The sequence below is a fragment of the Aulonocara stuartgranti genome (assembly GCF_965226115.1).
Source record: "Aulonocara stuartgranti genome assembly, chromosome: 2".
Taxonomy (NCBI): Eukaryota; Metazoa; Chordata; class Actinopteri; order Cichliformes; family Cichlidae; genus Aulonocara; species Aulonocara stuartgranti.
The window spans coordinates 21,969,792-21,982,638 of NC_138940.1; the positions used below are offsets into that span (position 1 = coordinate 21,969,792).

General features: G+C 39.1%; 1 protein-coding gene across 7 annotated transcripts in view; it reads left to right on the forward strand.

Moving 5' to 3' along the window:
- The window catches only part of gabra2b (gamma-aminobutyric acid type A receptor subunit alpha2b), a 71,401-nt gene that overhangs the window by 24,918 nt on the left and 33,636 nt on the right, over window positions 1–12,847 (forward strand). For 6 of the 7 annotated variants that reach the window (XM_082506570.1, XM_082506567.1, XM_082506568.1 and 3 more), the window contains one exon: window positions 6,171–6,286. In XM_082506570.1, the coding sequence (XP_082362696.1) occupies window positions 6,171–6,286 (116 nt within the window). Of the gene's footprint in view, window positions 1–6,170; window positions 6,287–12,847 lie in introns of those variants that run through there. The other variant, XM_082506573.1, reaches the window with a different exon arrangement.

Genomic DNA, 12,847 nt, shown 5'->3' on the forward strand with positions numbered 1-12,847 from the left:
GTGAACAACAAATTGTTTGGATACATCAGTTGTTACATTTTAGCTAATTATTGTTATTGTGTTGTTTTGTGCCAAGAGAACTTGGAAATCTCTCATTGTGAAACACTCTTTAAAATCGTTTCATCTCTTTTTTAAAATTTGGATTTTAACCAGCCAAAACCAATGTGACACAAGTAAATGTAAACATCTTTAGCACTCAGTGAGGTCAATATGGATGTTTGAGCGATTTAATCTGTGTCATTTTACTTTCATTTCTAGTTGCAAGGTCCTGATTTTATTTATGTGCTGTGATTTGATTGTCACACCATGGTTGCTCATTGGAAAGATTAAAACTGACTCATTTTTAATATGATTAGTAACAGCTGGACTTTTCTTACTACAAGAAAAAAAATCTGCGGAGCATATTAATCTGAGGCTGTTGTTGATGTTTATTTTCAGCACTGTCATTGTCAGTTTGATGTGCTGACAAAGGAAAAAATGTGCTAAAGTTGTGTAGACCCAATCTGCAAAAAATGACATAAGCAAGCATATATATTAAACTTTTAAATGTTTTAGATCTGTCAGAAATCTATCAAAACCAGGTGTCGCTCGCAACAGCTGCAGCATTATAGTGCTATAGTAGTGATAAAACATTACATCACTGGCTGTAATCTCAGGTCAAGTATAAGGAGAAAACTAGCCTAGGAAGTGTTTTCCCTGGAGATTTTAAACAACAGCATAACATGACATTTTAGTTTAAGAATAACTAAAGAAATGTAATCTTGGAAGTTGTCAGGAGCTGCACAATGTTGTCTTATAATAAAACCGAAAAACTCCTGTCCTCTGGAGTGCAACAGGTGTGCGCTCCAGTGAATCTCGATGGAGTCAATATTTTTACTTTTGCACATCGCCAGCTGCTCGAATCCCCTCCTTCCTAGCCTGCTTCTACTTATTGGTGTGTTTTTGCCTCAAGTGGTGAAACATGTTTGTTGAAGCTTGTTGAAGAAGATCTTTTTATGTGATAAATTCATCTTCACTCATGTGAGGCTGACACTTTGCTCTTCCTCTCAGACATGCCCCTGCTTGTCTCGCTGTTTTGCACTCTAGGGAGACTATAAGGATGGCATTGCTTTAGTAATGATAGCATTACTATAGAGAAAAACTACTCACAGCAGGCTTAACTGTAACATGGTGTTATAACCAGTGTTGGGACTGACGCGTTATTAAGTAACGCGTTACAGTAACTACGTTATTATTGTGGTAACGAGCATGGTAACTAGTTATTATGCCAAAACCAGGAACGCGTTACTCGTTACTGGGATTTAGATAGGCTCGTTATTCGTTACTTCGTGTGGTGGCTATCGCAGAGCTTCCACAGATTCAATAACATTAGCAAGTGGTGGAGGGCAGCAGGTGGATGAGAGAAAGGGAGGCAAGAGGAGAGACCCGAAGCGGCCCCTGGTCCGAGAGTGTCAGGTGAACTGAACTGCAGGTAAGAAGTTATGACCTGCAGTCCATCTGGGTCAGATATGAACCAAGTTTAGTTGGAGTTTATTTTCGTTGTGCTGACTTTTTCGTACTGCGTGCTAGCTAGCATGACGGAGTTTCTATACAGCTGGGTGGTGCTATGTTACTGATGTTGAACTTTATTTTGTTCATAAGGTTAATTATTAGAGTTGCCAACCGTCCTGTAAAAAACAGAATCGTCTCATATTCAGAGAAAATATTACGCGTTTCATATTGAGGTGAAAAGGAACAGTTTGTCCCGGACTTCAGCTACAATGAAAAAGACACAAAGCTGGAGTTACTGTGTGTTTGCTGCACAGCTGCCTCTTCTTCTCTCCTGTTTCTGCTTCAATCGTAAAACTGATCGATGATCAGCTGATCGGCTTTTCTCTCTTGTTTATTTATCGCCCACTTTGCGCCAGAAAGAGGAAACCAGCGGATGTCGCGCTAAACAACAGCAGCACGTTTAAGCTTGATCAGCTGTTGTTAGAATTTATTTAATATTAATTTCTAGTATCAGCTGATGTTTGCTGGAGCCACAGCTGTAAATCTGCTGGTCATGATATCGGTTTGGTTATGTGGTGAGAGGGAAACATGAAGATGAAACCAGGAGATGTCCTTACTGAATCATCAGAGCTGTGATGGAGAAACAGGTTTACCTTTAAGGTGACATGAATGAGTTGAAGGGAAGTTATGAACTGTTTCTGAGAGACAAATAACACCAGGATCCTTTTCTAAGTAGCTGACAGCTGGTAACTGTGCAGGGGCGGGTCTAGCAAAGTGTTGCCAGGGGTCCATGTAGGGCATTAAAAGGGAAAGGGGGGCACAAGGAAATACTTTCTTATTCTCATTTAAAATGTCTCACTTTTAAAAAAATAATTATCTGAGTCTTACAACAAACAATTGATAGATTGATACATATATACCATCAGATCAGTGTACATCACTGTCACAACAGTGTTTATTTTCATTCAAAGGCTTTATGGTTTTTCCTATAATTGTGGGCCGGTCTCTAGTCAAAATGCCCGGGACGATTTTTTTGTCCCAGTCCAGCCCTGTATGCAGCTCATCTGCAGTCTGTTGTTACCTACATCTTCCTATTCAGAAGGCAGAATTTCCGAGTTCTGAGTACAATCAAAAGCACCACGACTGCAGTTTTTGTGTTGGATGTAAAAAGCGAGGATAGAATGGCTAGGATAGAATCAGGCGTGGGATTTCTCTCGTGGAAGTGTGCACATTATTTTTTCCTTTCTACAGGGAGTGCAGAATTATTAGGCAAATGAGTATTTTGTCCACATCATCCTCTTCATGCATGTTGTCTTACTCCAAGCTGTATAGGCTCGAAAGCCTACTACCAATTAAGCATATTAGGTGATGTGCATCTCTGTAATGAGAAGGGGTGTGGTCTAATGACATCAACACCCTATATCAGGTGTGCATAATTATTAGGCAACGTCCTTTCCTTTGGCTAAATGGGTCAAAAGAAGGACTTGACAGGCTCAGAAAAGTCAAAAATAGTGAGATATCTTGCAGAGGGATGCAGCAGTCTCAAAATTGCAAAGCTTCTGAAGCGTGATCATCGAACAATCAAGCGTTTCATTCAAAATAGTCAACAGGGTCGCAAGAAGCGTGTGGAAAAACCAAGGCGCAAAATAACTGCCCATGAACTGAGAAAAGTCAAGCGTGCAGCTGCCAAGATGCCACTTGCCACCAGTTTGGCCATATTTCAGAGCTGCAACATCACTGGAGCGCCCAAAAGCACAAGGTGTGCAATACTCATGACATGGCCAAGGTAAGAAAGGCTGAAAGACGACCACCACTGAACAAGACACACAAGCTGAAACGTCAAGACTGGGCCAAGAAATATCTCAAGACAGATTTTTCTAAGGTTTTATGGACTGATGAAATGAGAGTGAGTCTTGATGGGCCAGATGGATGGGCCCGTGGCTGGATTGGTAAAGGGCAGAGAGCTCCAGTCCGACTCAGACGCCAGCAAGGTGGAGGTGGAGTACTGGTTTGGGCTGGTATCATCAAAGATGAGCTTGTGGGGCCTTTTCGGGTTGAGGATGGAGTCAAGCTCAACTCCTAGTCCTACTGCCAGTTTCTGGAAGACACCTTCTTCAAGCAGTGGTACAGGAAGAAGTCTGCATCCTTCAAGAAAAACATGATTTTCATGCAGGACAATGCTCCATCACACGCGTCCAAGTACTCCACAGCGTGGCTGGCAAGAAAGGGTATAAAAGAAGAAAAACTAATGACATGGCCACCTTGTTCACCTGATCTGAACCCCATTGAGAACCTGTGGTCCATCATCAAATGTGAGATTTACAAGGAGGGAAAACAGTACACCTCTCTGAACAGTGTCTGGGAGGCTGTGGTTGCTGCTGCACGCAATGTTGATGGTGAACAGATCAAAACACTGACAGAATCCATGGATGGCAGGCTTTTGAGTGTCCTTGCAAAGAAAGGTGGCTATATTGGTCGCTGATTTGTTGTTGTTTTGTTTTTGAATGTCAGAAATGTATATTTGTGAATGTGGAGATGTTATATTGGTTTCACTGGTAAAAATAAATAATTGAAATAGGTATATATTTGATTTTTGTTAAGTTGCCTAATAATTCTGCACAGTAATAGTCACCTGCACACACAGATATCCCCCTAAAATAGCTAAAACTAAAAACAAACTAAAAACTACTTCCAAAAACATTCAGCTTTGATATTAATGAGTTTTTTGGGTTCATTGAGAACATGGTTGTTGTTCAATAATAAAATTATTCCTCAAAAATTGCCTAATAATTCTGCACTCCCTGTATTGGTAGGTGGCACAGTGCACTTGTGGCAAGTAAGCAAGCTAGAAGACTGGCACTCTTGCTGGGTATCCAGTTACGGAAGCAACACATTAACAAGAGAATTCTGAGTTAAACCAAAGTTACTTTCCCTAGTAACTAGTTACTCTGAAAGTAACGAGTAACTTGAAGTAACTGAGTTACTTTTGATAGAAGTAACTAGTAATGTAACTAAGTTACTAATTTAAAGTAACTTACCCAACACTGCTAACCCCACATAGTGTACAATACTAATGACATTAAAGGTGCTTTTCAGTATTCAGATTTAGAATATATTGGTTTCTAGAAAGAGAGCAACAAATAAAGCCATACACAATAATCCATAAACATATATAAGTAGAGCTTTGTTGCATTCATTGCATTTAACTGGACTCTTGCAGCAAATTAATCTACCTGCATTTGTGATATTATTTAGCAAATTTTATTAGGATTGTTCTGATTTGCCATTGAACTGCTTTTTTTGCACGCAGACTTGGCAGCCTTGTATATCATCTCTCGTAAAACAGGTTTATGTGAAAGCCTTAAAGACAAACATCTCCCACTATATTCAATGCTAAGCATGTCTGCTGTCACCAACAAGCAAAGAAAATGTAAACATACTAAACTGCTGTTCTTGAATTAGCTGAGTCGGCTGTTTGTTTGTTTTTTTAACATTTATTTTTCTCAGTGTAACTATTGCTACCAGTAATGGTAGCCATTTTGCTGCTGTTTTATTATCTACCTCATTTCATTAAGTGGGAGATGCTGCTGCATTGTAGAAATGTACTGTTAGCCGTTGTCCTCAGGTTACATATCAAATATATATCGATATACATCAATATAAACATGTATCAAATATCAAACACTGCACTGTAAGGCCCAGTAGTGATTGTGTATCTATAGGTACGCTAGCAGGATGTTGTTAGCACAACATCTACAATCATCTGTGTTTATGGCTAAATTTGATACTTTGTTTAAGCTAAAATAGCTAGCTAATCAAACTGCTAGCAGGATAATGTTAGCACGTCTACAATCATCTGTGTTTATGGCTAAATTTGATACTTTTACTTAGTTAAGCTAAACTAGCAAGCTAATCAGACTGCTAGCAAGATAATGTTAGCACGAGTACAATCATCTATGTTTATTGCTCACTTTAATAATTTTTTTAAACTAATGGGTCAGTTAGTTGGTGTAGGTTTCCTCTACAGGCTAATTTAAATTTTTTATAATTTTTATGACTCCCCGCCCAACAAAGCAAAAAAGAAAATCAGCATTTTGGTATACTCATATGATTGTGTTTCTTATGGCTTTAATACACAACCTAGAACATACTTGAGAATAACAAATCAAATATTTATATGCTATTTTGGCCTGTAACATAAATATGAAGGCTACATTAATCTAATGCTTTCAGTGAAGCTAATTAAAGGATTGTGGTTCAAACAGGAAAAAGAGCTAAAGATGGGGGAAAAAATGATTAATATTGTTTATACTTTCCCAGCGACTGCTTAAAGTAAAATATGCCCATAACCTGAGGCTGTTATACCAGAGCTGTTGACAGTGGTGATTAAGTAGAGCTTTAATGTGGGACATTAACTGAATTTATTTACCATGAATCTCTGCTGTGATTTGCATAGTCAGTTGTGTTTTGACTCCCAGATCAGATGGCTGGAACTGGGTCATCCATGTGCATGAGAAACATGGTTACGTGTATATCTGTGTTGGTATGCAGTCTCTGCCAGCTACAATAAGCACTCCTGTGCTTTTCATAAATCAAGCTGCTGAGAAGAACTGAATCTAAAATGTAATCAGAGTACTGCTGAAGTGTCCCCTTGTTGTTTTCATGTCTCTGCTTACTAGATCGGTGAATGCAGATGCCACATCTGATTCCTTTAAAAACAACATCACTCTGTTCACACGCATCCTGGACAGCCTGCTGGATGGGTATGACAACCGTCTACGGCCTGGTCTTGGGGGTAAGCAGAAGAAGTGCAGACATACAGTTTATAGAATCTAAATAAACAAACGCTGTTACGAAACAGCACGTGTGTCTTTTTTGTTAACGGCTGACGGCTCATTTGAAGTGAGAACACTTCATTTAACATCAGCTTTTCTAGTACTGATAACCTTTGGCAGCAATCCCCTCGAGAATAAACTGACAAACACACTCTGTGCACAAAACATTTAGATTATATAATGCTTCCCTCCACTTCCTGGAAAGTAACAGCAGCCAAAGTGGCCACATTTAACCCTGCAGAGAGTTTTACTCTTGCTTGACTTTTTAGGGAAAAACCAAAGTGAGAATATTTGTGTAAAACATAAGGAAAGACACTGTATGTGTGGATAATGACACTGTGTAGCTGGTTTGTGCTGTCTTAGTGTTTTGTAGCTGCACTGCACAGTAGGAAGGTGGCTTGGAATTACATGGTATGGTTACATGTATAAATGGTTGATGTCCTCAGATGAGTAAATTAAAAAGTGTTAAAAATAAAATATTTAGATCAGAATATAAACACTTTTGGTGTATGCTCTGATGCTGGGGCCATTAAAAAGAGCTTCCTGAGAGCTCCCTTAAATGTTTGATAAATTTAAATTTTTAAAAGCATAACAGGCTTTTGGTATTTTTTGCTTCACACTTTCTGCAGAAGGCAGCGTTTGGATTTTGTTGTTTGAAGAACCACATCGCCTCACGCACGCAGCAGCGCTCCACTCGTCATTCTCACATCTCCCGTTATCCTTCATGTTTGGGCATTTCCAGCTGGCCCCTCAGCCCAAAGCTGAGCTCCTCCCTCAGGATTTGGTGCCATTTGAAATTCAAATTCCTGGGGCCATCAGCCCAGCCCAGGAGCTACCATATGTGGAACAGACCTCCTTTAGCTTGGCAGCACTCAGCCTATTCAAATGGCCCTACAGTAACAGTCCTGCCAGCTTATTTACTGTGCAGAAAAAGCCCCAATGTATGAAGAAAGCTCAGGTATCTAGAAAATGCAGAAATATAGAATGTATCTTTGTGTTTTTGATATTTCACAAACGCTTGATACACCAAAACAGACTGATAGGATCGCGCCAGTAAAAACCTGATGCTTTTGGACCAACAGCTAGCAGTGAATAAGTGTCTGTGTAACACACAGACTCAGCGATCTGACGTAAAACACTTAAATAAAACATTAGAGCATAAATCAGAAACTTTTGAAGTGTGTTCCTCTACAGGAGCACAGCCTCGTAACGCTCACAGTGTAGTAGCACACTGTACCCATTAATGTACGGAGGAAACAAACAGCTACAGAAACGACATCCGATGTTTTCCACACGGCAGAAACATTAGATCTGTATGTCTCATCTGTGTGTGTGCGTTGGGGGAACACATCGTGTTAACGCTTCACTGGACTTTGGCTTATGACATATTTATAACAACTGAAAAAGAGCCTCCTCACAGCTGCACGAGCATGCTCACTCATACATACAGTAAACTCAGGGTCAAAGGGTGAGTGTTTTTGACAGTTCTCATGGTCTAAGCATAAGCATTCACAAAGAAAGAGAGAAAAAGGGAAAAGCAGCTTGAATGCCAGTGTCATCAAACATTCAGTCATTTATGTAGAGGCTAATTACACATGCAGAGTATAGTATAAAATCTATTTTCTCCCTGTAGCAGTTTAAATGTTTCACTATCCTCCATCATTAAAGATGCTTAGAATAGTTACAACTGTGGACATAACACGGACACAATGCAAATCAATGAATAACTACAGCCTGATAAACCAGGGAGGTATAGGTATGGTATTTTACAGTTTGTAGCAATGATTATATGATAAAGATTGGGAACCCACGTTTCCCTTTGTGGGGTTTCAGGGGAGAAGAAAAAAGCAGCTACAATTTCTTTAACCGTGAGTGAATAGCTGTGTGGGTTTAGGCTGCGAATGTCTCCAGAATTTACTTAGAACAAATTTACTTAAAGCAGGCTTTCACGTGCATAACTGTGTATTTTCTCTGATATAGATAATGTAACTAGACTGTGGACTAAATTGTTTTAATCTGACATTTATTTTTCATACTTGTCATCTGTTTCAAGTGCTCTTTTGAAAATGCAGCATTTTTTTCCAGACACTTTCACTGAAGTTGAGCCAGGCTGCAGAAAGTGAACAGAGAACACACAGTTGCTCCTCATCATCATTAGTGTGACTGTGAGGAAGCTCACTTCTGTTCGTATTCACACTTCTGCCACTAATTTGCTTTTCACCCCCTCCAGAAATTTGTCACCTATCCATGACTTCATGCTCAGCGCTATACCTATCAGAGACAGTTACATGTCAAAAGGTTTTTATTGTCTAAAATCGAACATTTCTCATTTACTGGGAAGTAACCATAGGCAACAACAAAAAGTCCTTTTGATGTTTGGGACCAGTGTTTTTTACTGGAGATGACCAGAATTCCAGCGCTGTCAATCCTGACTGGTGATTAACCGCTTAGCCCCACACATGTTTGATTATAAACCAGTCCATTTCATGTGTGTGTAACATCAACATGTTGTAAATTGGAAGCTCTTTCACTATTAAATCTCAAAGGATCATCAAGAAAATGTTTGCAACGATAAACCTAATCATGGAAACTTTAAACAAGCTAAAAGTAGCTAAAGCTAAAGTTATCCAGAGCTCAGAGCCATCCACAGGCGAAGCGGCCTTGGTATGAGCAATCAAAGCAGCTAAAAGGGCAAAAAAAGTTAATGCCCTGTTATCAGGTGTTATCCTTTTATCCTTATTTGCAAAAGATGTAAGTACCTGGGATTTTCTGGTAATGTAAAATATTTTTGGATAAGGGTGAGGTATAGGTGCAGGAGCCAAGTTTTGGTTGTTATCTTATGCGTGCCGCTAGGGGTCAACTTTTGTGTTTTTCGGTAAGGTGTGTTTGTGTGAATGTATGTAAGGTAGACACGTAATTAGCGGCAGGTGTGTTGTTGTTCAGTTTGTGACTGTTGTGCTGTTATGATATGGTGATGGATAAAGAAAGCTGTTGACACAAATGCAACAGATGGAAGAGCAATCAAGATTAAATACGAATAAGATAGTGGTGGTGGTAAGAGGACCTGGTGGCGCCAGTGTCCGGCAGCCTCGCCTCTGTCAGTGCGCCCCGGGGTGGCTGTGGCTACAATGTAGCTTGCCAGCACCAGTGTGTGAATGTGTGTGTGAATGGGTGGATGACTGGATGTGTAAAGCGCTTTGGGGTCCTTAGGGACTAGTAAAGCGCTATATAAATACAGGCCATTTACCATTTTTTCAAGATAAGTAGCTGGAGTTATTGGACTGTAACAAGTTTAACAAGTTCATTCATATCAGTGGCATCGCGTCAACTTGAATTGGGAATTGGATATTGTGAATTCACAAACTTACTAAAATGAAATTAATATACAGGAAATGTTCTAGGTTTTATTCCTTCTTTAAAATTTGACGTTATGACCTGAGATGTTTTGAGTTTGTCATACCTATTCTGAAGAATACTGCTACACAGTAAAGAAAGACTAAAACTAATAAAAACTCAACTGAAACCAAACATTTCCAAACAACAAAGACGAGTAAACCTCTTCTGGAAACAAACTGAAACTGATCCAATCTGAATTAAATAAAAAATATCAAGCTATAAAAATTAATATAATCACGTCTTGCGTCTTCTAATTGGACTCTCATTTTTAAATGATGCCAATGCCATGGTTTCTACTGCTTTGTGCTAAAATGTCAAAAAAAAAAATTATAACTGCACAGACCAAATAGTTCACCAGTATTATTCACTGCAGCTGCAACAGGCGTCGACGTGTGAAGAGGGTTAACTGACCTTCCTTCCTCACCTGTGTGACGGAGTAATCTGGATGAGTTTTTACACAATGCTAATTTATGAGCTGCTCCTAAAAAATGTAGTGCTTTGTTCATTCAAGTCAAATCTGTTCCCTCTAACAGTCTGTCATTTTGCTGCTTCTCTTCATCTCCATTGAAACTGGCAAGAGTTAAGTTGACATTTGGATGGTCTCACAGTGGAATGCACAGAGTCTCTAACACAGGCAGGTTGTGTCTTACTGATTAAACATGGTTCAGCAGGCCCATCTGTACCAAATGATTCAGATTATATGAAAAGCACGTGTTTGTGACTGCTGCTGAATAAATGAACTTTAGGTATTGTCCTTGCTCCCTTAAATAAAATATTCTAATGTCCTCGGGCATTAAATGCACTCTTGATATTTTTAAATAGTAAGCACGTATTTCCCCTGAAGGCAGTGCTTTTCTAGGTTTGCTACTAAAATGAATAAATAAAAAAGCTAGTTTTGCTTTTGAAGTTGTCCCACTGGTACAATGCAAATGGAGTGCAGCTACCATTTGGTGATGGATTTGGTTTTTACAGACCTGTGTTTGTTTATTCTTGAGGGGCTTTTGATACTGGTTTGTGATTTCTTTTTGTGTGTATGTGAGAATGAGTGTGTGTAGTCGTATAGCAAAAATCCTTTACTTTACTTGATTAAATAGTTTTCTGAATCAGACATGATAAATGACATTGGGCCTGCATTTGCATATAAAATGTTCTTAAAATGAAGAGCCAGCTCCATGAAACCAACAAGACAAGAGGGTGTTTTTTCTCATTTTCAAGCACCCTCTGCAAAGTACGCTCAATACAAAAACACAATTACAATGAATAATAATAAAACCCTCAAAAAACAAATCCTGATCATTAATGTTAAAGCTGTAGCCTCCCGAAATCTTGAAAAGAGAACAAAGGCTGTCTCCTTTCTGTTGTAAGCTCCATCAAAGTCCATCTAGAAGTCTTGCTTCTCAGCAGTCATCTTGAAACTCCGCCCCTTATTTGTTCAGTTATTTTGAAGTCCGATATACATGATCTTTCATTTTAGTGGTCAATTGGAATTACAGTAAACTACAGCAAAGTTCTTGCACCACAATGTTTGCTGTTGTAAAGTTATCTCTTTTGAGTCCTCTGGTATCTTTTTAAATGTCTTTGATCCTTTGCACCACACAGAACATGTATGGGCTTTATAACTGTTATAAATACAGTGCTGACTTGCAACAAGAATAATTCTCTAGGCTTGATTTTCAGTTCATTTCTTGTGTAATTTGACATACCCCAGCCTCTTCTTTCTGTTTTCTTTTCTTAAGAATGAATGGCTTCTTTACAGCCACCTTTCATTTCTAAGATTAGATTTCCAGTACGGCTTCAGTAAACAGCAGATGGATCAGCCGAAGGGACAGATCCATCTCTCAGGTCCTGTGTCTGGTCTTTGCTGGGGTTTTTCCCCTGATTTCTTAATGACATGACTTTCAGAAACTGTTCATCAGCTGTGGAAAGGGTTTTAGATCTGCCACTTCTTCTTTTGTCCAGTTTCCTCAAATTGTTTGATAAACACAGTGCACCCCATACCAGGACATGCCACGTTTTCAGCTAACAGCTCGTTTGGAATCACCTTGGTGGAACAAAAAAATATTGTATTGTCAGTCTGTGTTTTCTTTGGCATTTTACATAGATTCAGCCAAAAAATGGGAAAAAATGTGTTAGTGACAGGTTGGTAGTGCCTAAAGACATAAAATAAATTGTATTTTTAGTAGTGCTGTCAGTGTTAACCTCGTTAAAATGACGTTAACACCATAACTACACCAACGCGGCAAATCTCCATTAGTAAGTTAACGCAGATCGCCCCGTGCGAGGGCTGCATGGCGCTAACGCGTTAACAAGCTAACCGCGCTGACGCGTTGACACCGCGCAGGAACTCACTAACGGAGATTTGACGCGTCAATTCGGTTATGGTGTTAACGTCATTTTAACGAGATTAACGCTAACAGCATTCATTTTTAGGGAAATTGGTTCTTTGCTAAGTTTTCTGTTATGTGCAGACACAACACAGGTTCATCGCTTAGGTTTTTATGAATGAGTGACTGATAGGTCAATGTGAAGTGGCTTAACAAACAAAAACTGTCACCTGACAATAGTCAGCTGCAAGGACTGGACTGGAAATGAATAGAAATAGCAGCCAGTGTCAATGTCATTGGCTCAAGACTAATAAAAAAAAAGTCTCTTCAGAACCAAAATATGGAGAAAAAAGGGATGGCACAAGAACTCTGCACAGTACTGTGTGCCAAAAGCATCAGCTTTAATAGTAAATATCACAACTCGACAAGACTCTGTAAAAAAGAAAGAAAGAATGGATTTACAACAAAGTACAAAGAATAACTACAAAATACTAAACAGTGAAGAAATGCAATGAGACTTCAAGGAAATTCATGGCAAACACTAACCTCCATTAAAGGAAAAACAGCCAGGAACAAAGAAAATGACAACATTATTTTTCCATCATATAAATAGCTAATGAAACCAGCCCTCAGCCCTGATACTATACAGAAATTATTAATAAACATGATAACTGATAGCTTCTTTAAACAGTCAAAAGATTAAGTAAATCACAATGTCAGGTGGCGAAATCATCCCTCATGAATTTTCCCAGTCTTTCTGTTCATCTTGTGTCATGGTGGCTCCTGTTAGTAATTCTTGAT